Source organism: Neophocaena asiaeorientalis, unplaced genomic scaffold (assembly GCF_003031525.2).
Source record: "Neophocaena asiaeorientalis asiaeorientalis breed wild unplaced genomic scaffold, Neophocaena_asiaeorientalis_V1.1 scaffold487, whole genome shotgun sequence".
NCBI classification, from domain to species: domain Eukaryota; kingdom Metazoa; phylum Chordata; class Mammalia; order Artiodactyla; family Phocoenidae; genus Neophocaena; species Neophocaena asiaeorientalis.
The window spans coordinates 1,188,291-1,207,431 of record NW_020173398.1 but is presented as its reverse complement, the minus strand read 5'-3'; the positions used below and the strand labels follow the sequence as shown (position 1 = coordinate 1,207,431).

Genomic DNA, 19,141 nt, shown 5'->3' with positions numbered 1-19,141 from the left:
GCCAGAGAGGCTTTCAAGCAAGGAAGAATGAGATCAGATAGCACGGTCATTCAGGTCAAGTTGATAAAGAAAAAATGATATCTTTCCCTTAGATTGTCTCTCATTATGGTTAAGCAAGCATATTTAATTGCTCTCCAAGTCCTGCTAATGGCTTTTCCTGAGTCACGTTCAGATGTGTCCAATTCTTTCCATGCCCTCATCAGTGCTTGCTTGGGTTACCACCACATTCTTCAAGGGATGTCTCCTTCAATCCAACCTCTCTCTTTGATACCAGCAGCTTAAAACGGTTTTCTAAAACTCAAATCTGATCCCCTCACTCTTCGCTGAAAACCTGATCTTCAGCCTCCAGTCTGCGTCTTACCAGCACTAACTCCATAGTTCCAATAATGATAATCACAGCGTTTACGATATGCCAGGAACTGTGCTAAGCACTTTACTTTTTATCCCATTAAATCCTCCCAATACATTATTATTATCATCATTATTATTTTACAGAGGAGAACACTGATACTTAGTGTAGGGGAGGAAAAACTTTCCTTTACCCTGTTATGTTCAGTGTCTGGGATCTGCAAGTTAAACTGACAAAAGACAGATTAACAGGAGAAAAAAAAACAGAGTTTACACATGCAGTGCATAGGCACATGAGAATTCAGTGATGAATAACTCATAGGGGGTGGTTAAAATTTTGTGTTTATATACCTAACTTAGTAGGTGTTGATGAAAAATTAATTAACAGTCAATCTAAAGAAGAAATAGAGGTTTTTTTCCGAGCCAACCTGAGGATTATAACCCTGGAGACAGTCTTTCAGAAAACTCTGAGGACTGTTCCCCTAGTTAGAAGTCGAAAGCACATTTATATACATTTTTGAGACAAAGGATCGTTCATCAAAATGACACACTGACATTTTACATAACGTTAACCAGAGATACAAAGTCCAGACCTACATGTAGGAAGGGAGCAGCAGGTCACCATGACCCCTTACAGGATTAAGAAAAGAATGTTATCTTCTAAGGAGTTACATTGCTGGCGTCAGAAGAAGGGGAAAAAATGATCTTTATGGTTGAGCAGACATTCCTGCCTTGGAGGAGGTCTGGTTAATGTATAATGTAGATGCACGTTGCACATTAGGAAGAGCCCTGTCAGGAAGGGCATCTGCTGTGCTTAAATTCTCTTGTCCTGCCTTAAAAAACATATATTTTATTTCATCATAGGTGATGGGGAAGGAGAGAAAGGGCACTTATGGGAGTGACTTTTTGGAAAGATAAATGTTTTCTTTAGGAGAGTAGATAGGAGATATGATAGCCTTGAGACAATGTCTGTTTGGGTGTGGTGCCCACTTCTCAAGTCCAAGAAGATTAAAGTTGTTCTCAAGGAGGAGTTTTATGACAGTTGAGTTCTTTTGGGAGCGTCAGCTTTAGGCAGATAAGAGATTCCAGAAACTCTTTCGCTCAAAATAATTCCTGTGCCACAATGGCATATCCTAATCCCCTTCATTAGGAAGGTTTAATAATGTGCCCAAGGACATACAGCTAATAAGTATAATTAAATAACTTGTTCAAAAAACGCTTAAAAACAAATTTGAGTATGGGGATAAATTTTTTTTACTTGCACTTGCAAGAGTGTCCAGATATTAGAGAATTGGCTCGTGTACAAAAATGTAGGCACATATTTAAAGGCAAAAATCACAAGGTCAGATGATAGCTCAATTGTTATCAGACAGTTGATGGGTCTGCTTTGTTGCATTTGGGTCAATTTTGATAAAAGCGAGACAGTTCTTTCAATTAAAAAGAACAAAAGGGCGGGACTTCCCTGGCAGTCCAGTGGTTAGGACCAGGCAGCTCCCAATGCAGGGGGCACCGGTTGCGGAACTAAGATCATCTCGCATGAAAAGTGGCGTGACCAAAAACAAAAAACAAACAAAAAAACCAACACCAAACAATAGAAAAGAAAATCCACGTTTGTTTCTCAGGGCTTACAGTCTGTTTCTCTTGGCTTATCTGGTTTATCTTATCTTGTAGGAATGTAAGGCCTTGTTTTGGACTATGGAATGAAAGTTTCAGAAAAAACCATTTCAGCTGCACTATAGAGAATGGGATAGAGGAAGGCAGGATTGCAGAGAGACCAGTAGCAGGAATTCAAGCAAGCAATCATAAGGCAGAGGCAGGAGGGATGGAGAGAAGCAGATCGATTTTAAAACTATCACTGGGATAGAATACAGAAGCTGGTTAAAAACAATAATACTTGATTTCCCTTGTGGCGCAGTGGTTAAGAATCTGCCTGCCAATGCAGGGGACACGGGTTCGAGCCCTGGTCCGCGAAGATCACACATGCCGCAGAGCAACTAAGCGTGTGCGCCACAACTACTGAGCCTGCGAGCCACAATTACTGAAGCGCCCCGTGCCTAGAGCCCCAGCTCTGCAACAAGAGAAACCACCGCAATGAGAAGCCCGCGCACGGCAACAAAGAGTAGCCCCCCGCTCGCCGCAACGAGAGAAAGCCCATGCGCAGCAAGACCCAAGGCAGCCAAAAATAATGTGGCTTGATTGCTCATCCATTAAAAAAAAAAATCCTTAGACAAATTGATTTTTCAACCGGGAGTGGGCAGTGGGGAGTGGGGGGTGGGCGGCATGCGGGATCTTAGTTCTCTGACCAAGGATGCAACCGCGCCCCCTGCAGTGCAAGCGTGTAGTCTTAACCACTGGACTGCCAGAGAAGTCCCTAGACAAACTGATCTTGAACATCTATTAAGAATTATTACTAGCAAGAGAATCAGTGAGTGTTATTGAAATGAGAAGTTACAGTTGAAAAACAAAAATGATTGTACGTGTATGAAAATTATTATAAAAGGGATGACATATTATGATTTAATTCCAGTTGAATATAAGCGTCATTAAGGGTTTGTGCTGTGTCTATTTTGCTCACCGCTCTATGCCCAGTGCCTAGAAGTGTGATTGACACGAAGCAGATGATCCACGGCTTCAGAGTGGATTTTTTAGAAATCAGTATTTGACATTCCCTTATTTCCCAAATTAGGTCAGGGCGCCGGCTGATTTCGCTCTTCCTGTCCCTTTAAGAAGCCCAGGTAAGGGAGAGAAAGTGCTGCCGGGAAGGAGGGCGGAGCAGGAGGGCGGAGCGGGGACGCAGGGCGGGGGTGGGGGTGCTGGGTGTTGGGGGCCGGCTCTAGGGGGGAAGTGGGACCCAGCGTGCAGTTGTAAAGAAGGCGCGAAAAGAGGCACAAAGGCGAGTGACAGACCTGCCCTGTGCTTAGCTTCCCAGGACGGTGTTAGCACAGCCAGGTAAGGAGAAAAGGAGGACTGTGCCTGCCCCTTTAAGACTGACTCCCGTCCTCCTTCGAGGGAAGTTACGTGCTAACGCTTTGTAACTTGCCCCTTTAAACCTGTCTTCTCACCGTACCAGTTAATCCAGCTACCAAGTGTCCACCGCATAATCACATATTCATAACGGATGCTTCATTGGTGCTGGCGTGGGCGGGGCATCATCGGTCTGCATGACAGGGTGTCCAAAATCAATCATCTTGTATTTGCTCTGCTTTCTTTTCAAACCTTAGGCTCGTGAGATTCAAGGGCTGACCCAATCCTTCCCTACACGATTAGTCCAATGAGGTCAGGCCGTTGGAGACCCTGAGATTACAAGGGATAAACGTGGGCTGCACCCACTTAAGGTCTATCCTTGGTTCACAGACATTTTGCCCCTCCTCGTGTCTTGGTATTTTAACTAACTGCCCACGTTTAAAAGTGGGAGTTTATGGGTAAATAGCTGGATTGTTTTGAGAAATTGAAAGATCTGGTCACGTGTCCCCTGGCTGGCTCCTTTGGACTGTTTTGAAATAGTTTCCAGTTTGCCACAGCCCTTCTGTGATCTAACAACCAGCCTGCATCACTCATTTATCACCAGTCTGGCCCTGGGTAGGCATTTGAGTTTGGGGCCCCTACTCTAAGTACTTGGGTGGATGTAAGACTATTTATATATTTATGCAGAACAGATCAGAGGTCCCAAACAACTGGGTGTATAATTTGTGCTTAAACTGCTCTTCCTCATTCTTATTTTTATCAAGGTGTCTTTCTGTTAAGTCCAGGTTTGGTAAAGATGACTCCTCAGAGGTATTTACAGAAAGAGATTTGGGAGTTGATATTCTTTTATTACAATTAAATCCATAGTTTTTTGTTTGTTTTGTTTTTGTTTGTTTTTAGGAAAACACCTGAATCTTGATTACATTGATGTTTTATGCTAGGACTATCTTTATTGAGCAGTCAGTATAATTTGTGTATCTCTAACCACAGTTACAATTTGGTAATCTGCACGATCTTGGCTAGACTTCATAAAGGCAAGAACTGTGTTTGCCCTGATAATTGCTCTATTCCATCACTAGAATCTAAGCTTCCTGAAGATGGGGACTTTGTTTATTTTGTTCACAGTTGCCAAGCACAGTGCCTGCTTAAAGGGAAGTGATTTATTAAATGAATGAAAGAACTTTAAAGGTGTACCTTATTTTATGTAAAAGGTGTGTTCCTGAGGATTCTCTCAAAATCAGATGCTTGTATATTTGTTGTTATAAGTTACTGAAAAGGATTCTGTTGTGGAAAGGCATCTTTTAGAAGATTGGATTTTCCTAAATTAATGCACCAACGCTTTCACCTAAAATGAACTTGCACTTGTGCAGCATCGGCTACAGAGCTAACACTAACATTTTCTTACTATGCAATAGGATTTGGAAGTATTGGTGAGCCTTGGAGTTTTCAGTATTATTTATGTTTTTAGAGGTCCAGAGATTCCAGCTGAGATCAGTTTGGCAGCCAGACCCTTATTCTTTCCCCAGGAGGAGCAGCTGTTATCAAGAGCAGCACCAACAAACCTGTGCTTTGGGACAGGACCGATGGCCTTGAGCCCAGTTTGGAGAGCGTTTACATCATGTGCCATGAACCGCTGTGGTGTCCTTCGGAAGGCTGTGAGAAGCAGCGGTTTTCCTTTGTTTCCCTGGGGCCACTGCCCCTGGAGGGGAACCGGAAGCTTTTTGGACCCTGAGATGAAAGCTTTCCTGGAGGAGAACACTGAAGTCACCAGCCGTGGTAGCCTCACCCCTGAAATCCAGTTGCGGCTTTTGACCCCCAGATGCAAGTTCTGGTGGGAGAGAGCTGACCTGTGGCCCCACAGTGATCCTTACTGGGCAGTCTACTGGCCAGGAGGCCAAGCCCTGTCTAGGTACGGCCGTAAGTGAAGCGGGAACCTTTAGGGCTCCGCATATCCTTACTCTTTTCAGTCCCTTCCAATGCCTTATTCTCCCTGCTCCTCACAGAAAACCAGAGTAAAACCCCAAATTCTTTTCTTAATTTAGAGCAGTTTAGGAAAAGTTTTGGGTTGCTTTGTTGCATAGCTTTACCTTCTGCTCCAAGCTTATCAAGGTGTTTCCCGATATATAGCTCTCTCCCCAAGAGAAATCCTAGGTCAGCTATCAAGACCCTAGGTAGCTGGTCATGATCCAGAAATCTCACACTGTTCTCAGGTTCATGGTTCATGATGCATGGCCCGTGCAGAGTTCCTCAGTGGAGCTTAAAGCCCCAGTCCTTCAGGTCGCCTGGTTTAATCCTGCAAATATTGCTCCTTAAACCTTACACTTCCTCCATCACTGCCTCTTCCCAGGCTCCCAAAGGATGAGGGATGTGAGTGATTGGGACATTACTCAGGTGAACTCTGGAGTTGCACCTGCATTAAAATTATTTTTTTTTTAATATTTATTTATTTATTTGGCTGTGCTCGGTCTTAGTTGTGGCATACGGGCTCTTAGTTGCGGCACTGCCTCTGCATTTTTAAGGTTCCCCCTTTCTAACTCCCCACACTGCAAAGGTCTTCTTTAGGACATTTTCTCACACATTCACACAGTGCTTTTTATTAAAACAGCCACTGAAACAAAGGCAAGAACTTACAGCATTTTAATCTAGTCTTTGCTCTTAGACTGGTAAATGATTTAATCTTTTTATGCCTTGAGGTTACAAAACTGAAAGGAAAAGGATAAGGACTTCTCTTTCACAGGAATGGTATGGTCTAGCAGAATTCAGGTTGTATATAGTTTTAAATGCAAAATAAATAAATGCAAACATAGAGCTTTTGGAGAATACTAAGTTCTGGAAAGCTTTCCAATATCTAACAAGTCCAATATTCTGGCTGTTGTGTTGCCAAATTTTCAAGCTTTATTTGCTTATATCATTAAAAAGAATACATTTTAAGTGATATCTATGCAAGTTGTTATTTATCAACTCCAAATATAAGTGCCATCAAATTCCTTAAGAGACTTGTCTGAATCAGAGGTCACAAATAGGTGATCCACAGATGTGTTTTCTTTGGCCTTTACTTGTAAACTTAAAAAAAAAATCAGTTGCTCACATTTAAAACTTGAGGGATTGCATGTAAAAATTTATTTCGATTTGGAAAAAAAGAATCTCTGGGGAATTCCCAGGTGGTCCAGTGGTTAGGACTCAGCGCTTTCACTGCCTGGCCTGAGTTCAATCCCTGGTCGGGGAACTAAGACGGCACAAGCCATGAGGCAGGGCCAAAAAAAAGAATATCTGATAACACTGGATCTAAATCTCTGATAACACCCCATTTCTGTGGGGCAACAATTAGCTCAAGATGGGTAACAGCTGCCCCTTTTGACAGGGTACTACATCCCTGCCTTGCCATAGTTCCTTAGTCTTTTTTTGGCTTGCTGGATCTTAGTTCCCTGATGGCCCTCAGCAGTGAAAGCGTGGAATGCTATCCACTGGACCGCCAGGGAATTCCCTCTGCTCTTCTTTATTATTACAATACTAAGGTCGAGTGTCAGTTGACATTTATTATTTCAGTGTTTTCCCATTCATCTTCACTTGCTTGGTAATTACTTAGCCCAGGTCCAAATTCTTTGGTTGAACTGGTCTTTGATTGTACCTTACCAGAGAGGTCATTATAAAACAGTTCAAGCAGTAGGTAAAATCACTCTCTGTTGAACAATGAAAAGGAGACTGTGAATTTTGCATCTAGCTTACTGAGTCCTGGTTTTAGCAGTATTTTGTCAGTCTGTGTTTTTGGTGTTTAGTAGTTTCTGGATCATATAAGTGCTCAATACTTCTAAAAAGTTGACTTGAAGAGCATGATTAGTCAGTTGGATGGAACTGCTCTTCACACCTGCCAAAGAGAAAGACCAAAATGACTAGGTCCTCTCTCTGCCACCTCTGCCCAGCTCTTTTTTTTTTTTATTTTTTTTTTATTTTTGCGGTACGCGGGCCTCTCACTGTTGCGGCCTCTCCCATTGTGGAGCACAGGCTCCGGACGCGCAGGCTTAGCGACCACGGCTCACGGGCCCAGCCACTCCGCGGCATGTGGGATCCCCCTGGACCGGGGCACGAACCCATGTCCCCTGCATCGGCAGGCGGACTCTCAACCACTGCGCCACCAGGGAAGCCCAAATTTATTTATTTTATTTTTATATATTTTTCGCTGTGTTGGGTCTATGTTGCTGCACGTGGGCTTTCTCTAGCTGCCGCGAGCGGGGATTTTTCTTCGTTGCAGTGCTCGGGCTTCTCATTGTGGTGGCTTCTCTTGTTGAGGAGCATGGGCTCTAAGCACGCGGGCTTCAGTAGTTGTGGCTCATAGACTCTAGATTGCAGGCTCAGCGGCCATGGCTCATGGGCTTAGTTGCTCCATGGCATGTGGGAATCTTCCCAGACCAGGGCTCGAACCCATGCCCACTGCATTGTCAGGCAGATTCTTAACCACTGTGCCACCCGGGAAGACCCTTGCCCAGCTCTTAAGGTTGACATTTTATCTCATTCTAGTCAGGCCAAACTTGCCAATGTTGGACCAAATTCTTCTGCAAAGTTTCACTATTTCTTTGTCCAGTCAATCCAAAGAAAAATTTTTGTACACGTCTTACTGACCTTCTTCTATCTTAGATAATGTTTTCCCTTTTCTTTCTAATTTAGGTATCTTTTGGATAATCCTGACGTTGTCAGAGGAAAATCTGTGTTAGATATTGGGAGTGGATGTGGAGCTACAGCTATCGCTGCTAAGATGAGTGGAGCTTTAAGGATCTTGGCCAATGACATAGACCCTAGTAAGAATTTCACATTTTAAAATATTTGAAGCTCATCTTTTTCTCTTCCAGGATAAATATCTACAGATGCCTCAACCCATCATAGCCTAGCCCATTTCCATGTGAATCTTATAATCTGATATTGTGAACTTGCTCAGTGGGACATTATCTGTGGGAATCCTCTGAGGCCTGAGTTGATGGTGCATTTTTCACAGGAGGACTTCCATTTGTGTCTGGCACATATACCAAAGTGATTCCAACCTGGGAGCACTTAACTGTTGGTCATTGCTGAGCTAGGCATTTCCTGAAATATGTAGGTAGTGTTTATTTGACCAAAACCCAAGTGAAGATAGGCCGGTGTCTTTGAGGGAGATTTTATTCCATTTGAACCCAAGTTGAGACAGGTAAGGTTTAATTTTATCTGATTTTCTTCTAGTCTTCCCTTTCACTGAGGATCTAGCCCTTGAGGAGCTTTATTGTATATGGGGTCTCAGGTCCAACTTGTCATCCTGCTGCACAAGGCTTGTAGATCAGCAAATGTTCCTTAAAACCTCAACATTTCCAGGTGTTTGGTATTGTTTTATTTTCAGGATATTCATATATTTGAGAATTGCAGGAAATAGCTTATATTGGCGTATACTTTAGGCTTCTTTACCTAAAAAAACAACTTTCAACAGAATGGGAAAAAAACATATTGTTGGAGGTTTTCTAGATTATTTAAATTAATTAATAGGGAATTAAAACAACTTAGCATATACCAATTCACTATGTGCTTTTTTAAAGTTGCAGGAATGGCTATTACACTAAACTGTGAGTTGAACCAACTGAATCCTTTTCCCATTTTAACCAAAAACATGCTGGATTTGGAACAGGATAAGTGGGACCTTGTTGTGCTTGGAGATATGTTTTATGATGAAGACCTTGCAGACAGTCTACATCAATGGCTGAAAAATTGCTTTTGGGTCTACAGAACTCGAGTACTGATTGGTGACCCTGGGCGACCCCAGTTCAGTGGACATAGCATTCAGCATCAACTGCACAAAGTAGCAGAATATTCACTTCCAGAGCCCACTAGGCAGGAGAACAACGGACTGACAACAAGCACGGTGTGGGAATTTCAGCCTTGAGCTGTTGAAGTACCTACAATATGCATATAGCTATGTTTGGGTTTAACCCTAAAGACTGTCCAGTTCAAAGAAGGAAATTTGTGTTAAATGGCAAATCTTGTTTCCAAAATATGAAGGTTGAAGTTTTGTCACCCTTTGTCATGTAACTTGTTCTGCAGTAAGCCAAATATAGAAATCTCTATCTGTAATTTTTTTCTAGTTTTACTGCTATAGGAATATAATTATAGAAGGCAATATCCACATGTAATTCAAGTAGCTGAGAGGAATTAGATATTTTAGCAGAGTCTCTTTCTATAGTTGAGGACAACTGTGATGTATCTTTGAATTAAACAAAATAAAAAATACAGAATACTATATTTTAAAAAAATTATCTGTTAAGATCAGAGATGCAGTTGGTATGGTACAGAACACAGTAAGTCCCCTACATACGAACCTTCAAGTTGTGAACTTTCAAAGATATTAAAGTGCCCGTGTGCCAGCTGTTGTACTGCACTACCGTACTTTTCAAGGTACTCTACTGTAAGATTAAAAATGTTTTATTTTTTGTATGTTTTTTATGATTGTTTGTGTGAAAAGTATTATAAACCTATTACAGTAGAGTACTGTATAGTTGATTGTGTTAGTTGGGTACCTAGGCTAACTTTGTTGGACCTACGAACCCACTCTCGTAATGGAACTCGTTCATATGTAGGGGACTTACTGTACATGGGCTTCGGAGTGAGGCCACTCGGTCACTTTCTAGTTGGGATTATGGGCTAGTTAAGCTCTCTGAGCTTTCAGTTCTTCACCTATAAAATATTTTTATAGGTGCAAATAACCCTTTGCACCTCAAAGGGTTATTATAATAAAGTATAAAGTGTGTAATATAGGATAAGTACATAATAGGGCATCAATTAAGAAACACAGATAAAGATTTTAGAATTTCCTACATACTCAGTACTGTGATACCTTATGATGCCTCTTTTTGGTTTACTAAGGTCAGTTAGAAATTGGTTATGCCACCACTACATGCCCCAGCTTGTCAGGATCTTATATATCAATAAGAACATTAGGACATAAATGAAAAACAATGTGAAGAATGTGTACAGTATACACTAGTTATGTAAAAAAGATGTATGTATATACCTACCTATGAATGTATGTGTAAAGAATGCATATTTACTTGTAGTAGATATAGAATATCCCTGGAAAGAACTGGTAACAGTGGTTGTCTTCTGAGAGGGTACCAGGTGGCTGGTGGATGAGGGTGGTAGGGAGACCTAGTTCTTACTTTTGGTCTTGTAATTTCGTACCGATTACATGTATTATATTTCCTATTCTCCAATTTAAAACAAAACGTGACCACGATATATGTTACAGGTATAAAACGCAGCCTTGCAAATGTACCGTTGACGCTTGTACAACCTGGGCGTTAGGGGTGCTGACTACCCCACCCACCCCCTGGAGCTGAAAATCTATGTATAACTTTACAGTCCGCATCCAAGTTTCTGCATCCGGGGATGGATCGTGTAGTACTGTAGTATTTATTGAAACAAACCAAACAAAAACACATATAAGTGCAGTTCAAACCCGTGTTGTTCAAGGGTCAGCTGTACTCTCGTGTTCTCATATACTGCTTAGGAATTGTTTATGACACTTGCATTTTATGTTTTCTAACAATACACACATGCTAGTGGGATTAGGATACCAGGGAGACATGATCAGAGCTACAGTCATTCAAAAGAAATGTAGAGAAAGCAGTTAAGGGCAGGTTGTTGCTTAGGCAGGAAAACAGTATCATTAGGTGGGAGTTTTGGAGCTGGGTCACAGAGGATCTTGTGATTCTTGAACTCTGGAAGTCAGAGTTTATTACAACCCAATGAATCAACTCTTGTTGTATCCAATTTCCATTGGTCTACTGGGGCTTAATTATAAACTCAAAATTTTGATTCAGCATTGGTTAAAATCAATGGAAATGATAGGCTACAGTGGCACTGGATGGCATTTGAGAGGAAAGAGTTTTGTTGATATATTCTTTGAAAATTCAGGATAGTCTTCTGGGTATTGTCCTTCTCAGCAAGATAAGACAGAGAAAATTAAAGGAAATTATACTCTGGAGCACTGCTGGAAATCAGCTTGAAGGGGCCAAGAGTAGATTTAATTTTAAATATCTACATGGGACTTCCCCGGTGGTCCAGTGGTTGACAATCTGCCTTCCAATCCCTGGTTGAGGAACTAGGATCTCATATGCCGCAGGGCAGCTAAGCCCACGCATCACAACTAGAGAGAAGCCCAAGCGCCACAATGAAAAGCCTGAGCGCCGCAACAAAAGATCCCGTGTGCCGCAACTAAGACCCAACACAGCCAGAAATAAATATCTACAACACTGTTTCTGTTATCCTTTCTTAAGTATTTATGAGGAGGGTACAAGAAGGTCTTTGAGACGTCCAAATATTGCTTAAAATATTTTGAAATTGCCCATATATATAACAGTGATCCTTGAAATGACTTCATAGCATAACAAACATGTTTGTATTAAGACTGTTCACGTTTAAAGAGATTATTGATATAGTTGGATTAATTTCTACCATATTTATAACTGTTCCCTATTCGTTGCCTTTGTTGTTTCTTTTTTGTGTTCTACTTTTTCTGCCTTTTCTGGTTTTATCTTTTTTGTGTGTGCTGCGTCTCATGGCTTGTGGGATCTTAGTTCCCTGACTAGGAATCACACTCCAGGCCCTCGGCGGTGAGAGCACAGAGTCCTTAACCACTGGATCACCAGGGAATTCCCCCCTTTCTGGTTTTAATTGAGGATTTTATGTGATTCCATCTTCTCTCTTCCCTTAGGATGTCAGTTATATTTATTAAAAAAAGTTTTTTAGCAGTTGCCCTAGAGTTTGCAGTGTATATTTACAACTAGTACAAGTCCATTTTGAAATAAACACTACTGCTTCATGATTTTCAGTTTGTTCAGCTTTTATCTTGTGAGGACAGGAGTGATGACATCTAATCTCTGTACGTCAAAGACCAGAAACTTGAAGTATGGGTATTACTTTTATTTATTTTCTTGTCTATTCATTCAACAAACATTTGGGTGCTTATTATGTACCAGACACTGTTCTAGGTATTGGAGATACAGCAGTGAAAAAAAGAGAAATAATTTGTCTTCATGAAGCTTATATACTAGGGTGGGGAGACAGATAACAAATAAAAAATAAAACATGTCAGATGGTGACAGGTGGAAAGGGGAAAAATAGAGTCTAGAGTGACAGATAAGGGTGACAGGGATAGGTAGGATAGGGATGGGAGACCCAAATTTTAAACAGAGTGCCGAGAAACAGCTACGGTAACTAGCAGTATAAAAAAAGAAGGTCAAGCTGCAAACTGCTTTAGGATGATGAGTCCTTTATAGACTCTACAAACCTGATACCTTAGATCACTAGTTTCCCCCAAAGCGGAAAAAGCTATTGACTTGGTTAGGTGTTCAATATTAAATCTTACTGAATTTGTCTTCAGAAAAATTTCATAGATGGAACAGGCCTTACCCATTTTACACATATATACATATGAACCACCTCTGCAGTGGCAATATATGTTATCTACGCTATAAACATATCACATTTATAAAGTAGTTAATAGTAAGGACAAGGAGTAGAGTTGAATATGTAAACCCTTCCTTCTAAACATATACAAGAAAGCTGCCATACCACACTTTCCCTGTTATTCACTACATCACAGTTAAAATAGGAAATCTTTAAGAAAAGTCCCACTGAGACAGGCTCATGGCACAGGGAATATGCTGAATTTGGGGGTAGTTTAAGCACAGTATACTTCAGAGAATTTTGTGATTATAGAGAGTAATACATTTCATTTGAAAACTAAGACCTGTGTGTTTATTTCACAATGTGAAACCAGTAGAGCTTCAGGATACAACCTCTGTGATGACATTTCATGTTTACTCATTCTTACACATTCTTGACTGCAGTTTTTAAGGATGAAAGTTTGTAGATGAATAGCATGTATTTGGGAAAAGTAGCCATACTCAGTAACATTCATATGCCGAATGGCTAAGGTATATGATGTCCTGGATTATGACATTAAACTATTATATTTCTGTTTCATTGAAATAATAAATTCTGTGAAGAAGTTACAGGCCTGATGTTCAGCTTTGCTTTCTGGCCAGTGGACATTTAAATAATTTGGAAGGTAGCAGCCAAAAAATAGCTAGGTAGGTAATTAATGCTTTTAGAAATACCTTTACTTAGAATTCTCCTAATGTTTATCCATATTGGTAAATCTCTCTTACAGCAGCTCAAATATCTAGGTAGGAGAAGGAAATTTCCAGGGAAAACAGGTAATTTAAAACTTTGCTATTAAAGAAACAAACACAATACCCTCCCCAAATACATCAGAGGGCATGCTAGGATTGTCATTTCAAGAACAATCACTCCTCAAACAAACTTAGAAATAACAGCACTATTAAAATGTTTAAGAGCCTGGTTAACTTCAAAGCATAAATCATATTATTGGAAAGCCAATGTCTAGATTGTTGTTTCCTGGGAAAGTTGTATGAAGATCATAGCTTTGATAAGTCTCAATAAGCATCAATATACAGTCCACGTCACTTGCTTTAGTTTGTTTGGGCCTACTAATTGCTCCAAGACTTCTCGTGAATGATCTACGAAAGAAAACAATGACAATATATTAATTCACGGTAATCAAAGATATTGAATGTGTCCTCATGTATAAACTGGGGATGATGATAACTATTATATCTCATAGGGTTATTTAAAGGATTAAATGAGACGATATATAAAGCATACTATAAGCTAAAAATACATTTAATTAGTGGTAACCATCACTATTATTAGCTGCAGTAAACATATCATAGTAATACTTCTAAAAAACAGGTATTTACTGTTTTCTCTGTAATTTCATCTTAATTTCACCAACCAGAGAGTAATAGGGTTAAAGTTTCTCAGGGTCCTGGCAGGAAGTAGATGACACACTAAACTAGGGTGCTTGAACAGGTTTTAACTACAAAGGAGTGATTAAAGAAAACATGATTAAAGAAACCCAACAGGTATGGTAAAACACCTTGGGAAGCTGCAACATGCCCATGACGGTTAGGGGACAGAGTAGTTACTAAAACAGGACAACTTGACCTGTAGTTGAACATTTTTCCATGTCATATAATATTTATAAAACATGATTTTAAATAGATAACTATTACATGAATTCCTTGTAATTTAACCAATCTGTATGACTGGACATTTAGATGGTTTTCAATTATTCACAATATATAGCCGTGATTTTAATATAGTTTACATATCTTTTGCAAAGTCAGTTTTATAGTATCTTTTAATGCTTTTAATGCTTTAATGCAAAAATACTGCTAAAATTTTATTACTTTAAAAATTATTCAGGAGTTTAATAAACTTGTTCCATAGATACAACCTATGTTGTGTGAACCTAGTCTTGGGAAATTTCTAGTTTAGTCGTTCTCAGACTTAAAGATTTTGTAGACCACTAGGAAAAAAAGCAGGCCCAACACATGGTTACTAAGTTTTATTTTAAGTAAAACAAAAATAAGCCAAAACATTAAAGATTTAGTGCAAGAAAGAGAACTAGAGAGTGTTTGGAAACAAGAAGTTATAGTTGTGAAAACAAAGGTTTACTTCAGCAGCTAATTTTTTTAAAAGCAGCTAAAAATATAACAAATGCGCAATTTTCATTGTCATAAAAAATATCAGTTATTATAGAGGAAGTCTGTTATTACAGGAGATCTAGATTAAGGACAGGTTTCAAATAGGTTGAAAGTAAAAGGATGGAGAAAGATATATCATGCAGACAGCAACTGTAACAAAGCTGTAGTGGTTATACTAATAGAAAAGGGAGGAACACTTTCCAACTTACTCTATGAGGTCAGTATTACCTTGACACCAAAGCCAGACAAAAACATCACATACACAAAAAACAACAGACCAATATTTCTTATGAACATGTACTCAGAAATCCTCAATAAAACACAAGCGAACCAAATCTAGCAACACAGAAAGGGTTACATGCCATGATCAACTGGAATTTACCCCAGGAATGCAAGGTTAGTTTAACATCTGGAAATCAATTAATGTAGTACACTGTATTAGTTTCCTCTTGCTGCTGTAACAAATAACCACAACCTTAATGGCTTAAAACAACACAAATTTATTATTGTACAGTTTTGAAGGTCAGAATTTCAAAATGGGCCTTCCTGGGCTAAAAGCAGGTATTAGGAGCTTAGCGTTCTTTTTGGAGGCTCTAGGGGAGAATCCACCTCCCTGACTCTTCCAGTTTCTAAAGGCCGCCACATTCCTTGAATTCCTCCATATTCAAAGTGAGCAACATTGGACAAAGTCTTTCTTATGCTGCCATCTCTATGGTTCTCCTTCTGTCTCCCTCTTCTACTTTTAAAGACCCTTATGATTACATTGGGCCCACCTGGGTAATCCAGGATAATCTCCCTATTTTAAGGTCAATATACTTGTAGGTTCTGAGCATTAGAACATGGACATCTTTGGGTGGGGGCATATTTCTGCCTATGGCACCCATATTAATAGAATAAAGGACAAAAACGACATGATCATTTCAATAGACACAGAAAAGGCATTTTATAAAATCCAACATTCATGATAAAAAACATTCAACAAACCAGAAACAGAAAGGAACTTCCTCAACCTGATAAAGGGCATCTATGAAAAACCCACCACTAACATCATCCTTAATGGTGAGAGACTAAATAATTTCCCCCTAAGATCAGGAACAAAGATAAGGATTTCCCTGGGGCTTCCCTGGTGGTGCAGTGCTTGAGAGTCCGCCTGCCGATGCAGGGGACACGGGTTCGTGCCCCGGTCCGGGAAGATCCCACATGCCGCAGAGCGGCTGGGCCCGTGAGCCATGGCCGCTGAGCCTGCGCGTCTGGAGCCTGTGTTCCGCAACGGAAGAGGCCACAACAGTGAGAGGCCCGTGTACCGCCAAAAAATTTCCAAAAAAAAAAAAAAAAAAAAAAGATAAGGATTTCTCCTTTTGCCACTTTTATGCAACACTGCACTGGAGGTTCTAGCCATGGAAATTAGGGAAGAAAAAGAAAAGGCATTCATGTTGGAAAGGAAAAAGTAAAACTCTTTATTTGTAGTTAGGTAATATGGTACTAAGGAATCCACTAAAAATTAGAACTAATAAATGAGTTCAGCAAGGTTGCAGGGCACAAGATCAATATACAAAAATCAATTTATTTTTACACAATGAACAATCCAAAAATTAAAAGCAGCTCTTTGTCCTTTTCCTGTTTGCCCATTTGGGTTCCCCTCTAACCTTAAAAGAACCTAATTATAGGAATGAGATCACTAAGCAATTGAAACTAACTCCTGACATATGCTCTCCTGAACGCACATCATGCCTTGTCTAACCTGTTGATTCTTTTCCTAGATAAAAAGACGTAAGTATGAAGAATTAAGCAGTTAAAAAAGTGACTTGCTTTCTACCCCCAACAGCTCCCTTAGCAATCCTACAGGCAGACCATGCAGGCAAGGTTTTCTTCTCTCTGAAGAAAGAGTCAGCCAGTCTGCACTCAATGGAGAATGATGCAAAACCCAACCTCATGCCTCAATGATTCAATGAGATTCTTTCCTCCATTTTTCCATTTAAAAACTCATGGCTGAGCAGAATCTTTGGAGTTGGTCTCTGGACATGAGTTTACCATCTCCCCAGATTGCTATCTTTTCTTTTTCTTTCTTCTTCTTATTTTTGGTCACATTGTGTGGCTTGCAGGATCTTAGTTCCCCGAGCAGAGATTGAACCCGGATCCTTGGCAGTGAAAGCACAGAGTCCTAACCACAGGACCACCAGGGAATCACCCTGTCTTTTCTGATTAAAGCACCTTTTTTTTTCTTTTCTTAATGGTGATATCTTTTTATTTTTTCTATTATTTATTTATTTTTGGCTGTGTTGGGTCTTTGTTGCTGCAGGCGGGCTTTCTCTAGTTGCGGTGAGGGGGGGCTACTCTTCCTTGTGGTGTGCGGGCTTTTCATAGAGGTGGCTTCTCTTTGTTGCAGAGCACAGGCTCTAGGTGCATGGGCTTCAGCAGTTGTGGCTCGCGGATCCACTGCGCCACCAGGGAAGTCCCAAAGCACCTTTCTTTTCTACTGACACTTGCCTCTTGAATTATTGGCATATTAGTGGCAAGCAGCCAAACCTGGGTTCCGTTACAAAATGAAATTAAGAAAATAATTTCATCTACATTACCATCAAAAAGAATAAAATAGGGCTTCCCTGGTGGCGCAGTGGTTGAGAGTCCGCCTGGACACGGGTTCGTGCCCTGGCCCGGGAAGATCCCACATGCAGCGGAGTGGCTGGGCCCGTGAGCCGCGGCCGCTGAGCCTGCGTGTCCGGAGCCTGTGCTCCGCAACGGGAGAGGCCACAACAGTGGGAGGCCCGTGTACCGAAAAATAAAATAAAATAAAATAAAATACTTAGGAATACGTTTAACAAAAGAAATGAAAAACTTATACTCTGAAAACTACAAAACATTGTTGAAAGAAATCAAAGAAGATCTAATAAATGGAAAGATGTCCATGTTCATAGATTAGAAGACTTAGTATTAAGATGGCAGTACTCCCCAAACTGACTAGATTCAATGCAATCCCTAGCAAAATTCCAGCAAACTTTTTAAAAAGAAATTGACAAAATGATTCTAACATTTACATAGGAATTCAAGGGACCCAGAAGAGCCAACACAGTTTTGAAAAAGAACAAAATTGGAAACGTGTACTTCCCAATTTCACTTTAGCTGGTGTTTCTAAGACTATTTTGGCATTTTTACTAGTTATGAATATATTATCAAATATTATATGTAAATATTTGTTTTCTGACTATATTTGTCACTCTTCTGTAGGAATTTATTATTGTACATAAATAGAAAAACACTTTTCCCTCTAGTTGTGAGCATACAGTATATTTTTATGTAATTTTAAAAACTGGATGCTAGAGGGCAGTATTACATTACTCAAAGTCTCCTCAGGCAGCTTTTCTTTTCCCCATAAAAGTATACAGTATTTAGAGCAGTGAGTCAATAGTAGGAATATTCGATGCCTGTAAGTTTATTACGCTATAGGGAGAAACTGTGGGGTCTCTGAGTATTTCATATCTCTTGCCAGAATACTCTGTAGAAATTGTGGAGGAGGAAAAATAATTTTCTCTTTACCCTTCTGAGTTCTTGGCTGAGATCCCCTGTGACCAAAGACAGACAAGAGAAAAACAAACAGAAGTTTATCAACAAGTATACTTCATGTATACATGGGAGATACCCAGGAAAAATGAGTAAACTCCCTGAGAGGGCCCAAGCCACCACCTTAAATACCATCTTCAGCTAAAGACAAAAGAAAGATTTTGGTGTTGTGGGGAGACCGGTTATGGGAAGTTACCAGGAAAAGCATAGTAAACAAGGGTAATGAAACCAGGCAGGACCCTGCTGGGCCCTCCTGGGTACAAGCCCCTCCATGTCTCCCACTTCCTGTTTGCAGAAAAAGCTTTTGTCTCCTAGGCCTTCCCCAAGTTCCAAAGAGCAGACTCAAACAGTTAATGATTAGAGAAGTAGAAAATGGAGAAACAAAGAAAGCAGGCAAACAAGAAAAGTAATAATAGCTAGAACAATGGAGTCACAGGACTCCTAGTTCCTCCTGAAGGGATAGAGATAACAATCTGACATATCTGAGTTGTTCTGCAGAAACTAGGACCCACCCCCCCAACCAGGTGAAGGATGTTGACTACATGCTGACCACCAGCACACAGACCCCAGACTGACTGGAACCAGGAGATTGATGATTAAGATTCCCAGAACTTCACCCTGTTATTTCACCACCAGCCAATCAGAAAAATGTCCACGAGCTGATCGCACACCCTGTGACCCTTATC

General features: G+C 40.3%; 2 protein-coding genes across 3 annotated transcripts in view; one reads left to right on the top strand and one right to left on the bottom strand.

Moving 5' to 3' along the window:
• The first annotated feature begins 3,192 nt into the window (after positions 1-3,192).
• Positions 3,193-9,690, top strand: ETFBKMT (electron transfer flavoprotein subunit beta lysine methyltransferase). Its single transcript, XM_024747112.1, has 4 exons — positions 3,193-3,297; positions 4,839-5,221; positions 7,975-8,105; positions 8,868-9,690. Exons 2-4 carry the CDS (start codon positions 4,896-4,898, stop codon positions 9,209-9,211), a joined length of 801 nt encoding a protein of 266 aa, XP_024602880.1. The 5' UTR covers positions 3,193-3,297; positions 4,839-4,895; the 3' UTR covers positions 9,212-9,690.
• A 1,898-nt stretch (positions 9,691-11,588) lies between these two features.
• Positions 11,589-19,141, bottom strand: part of AMN1 (antagonist of mitotic exit network 1 homolog) — a 64,275-nt gene continuing 56,722 nt past the window's right edge. For both annotated transcript variants that reach the window (XM_024747098.1, XM_024747097.1), the window contains exon 7: positions 11,589-13,868. In XM_024747098.1, coding sequence (XP_024602866.1) covers positions 13,795-13,868 — 74 coding nt within the window. In that variant the 3' untranslated portion in view covers positions 11,589-13,794. The remainder of the gene's footprint in view (positions 13,869-19,141) is intronic.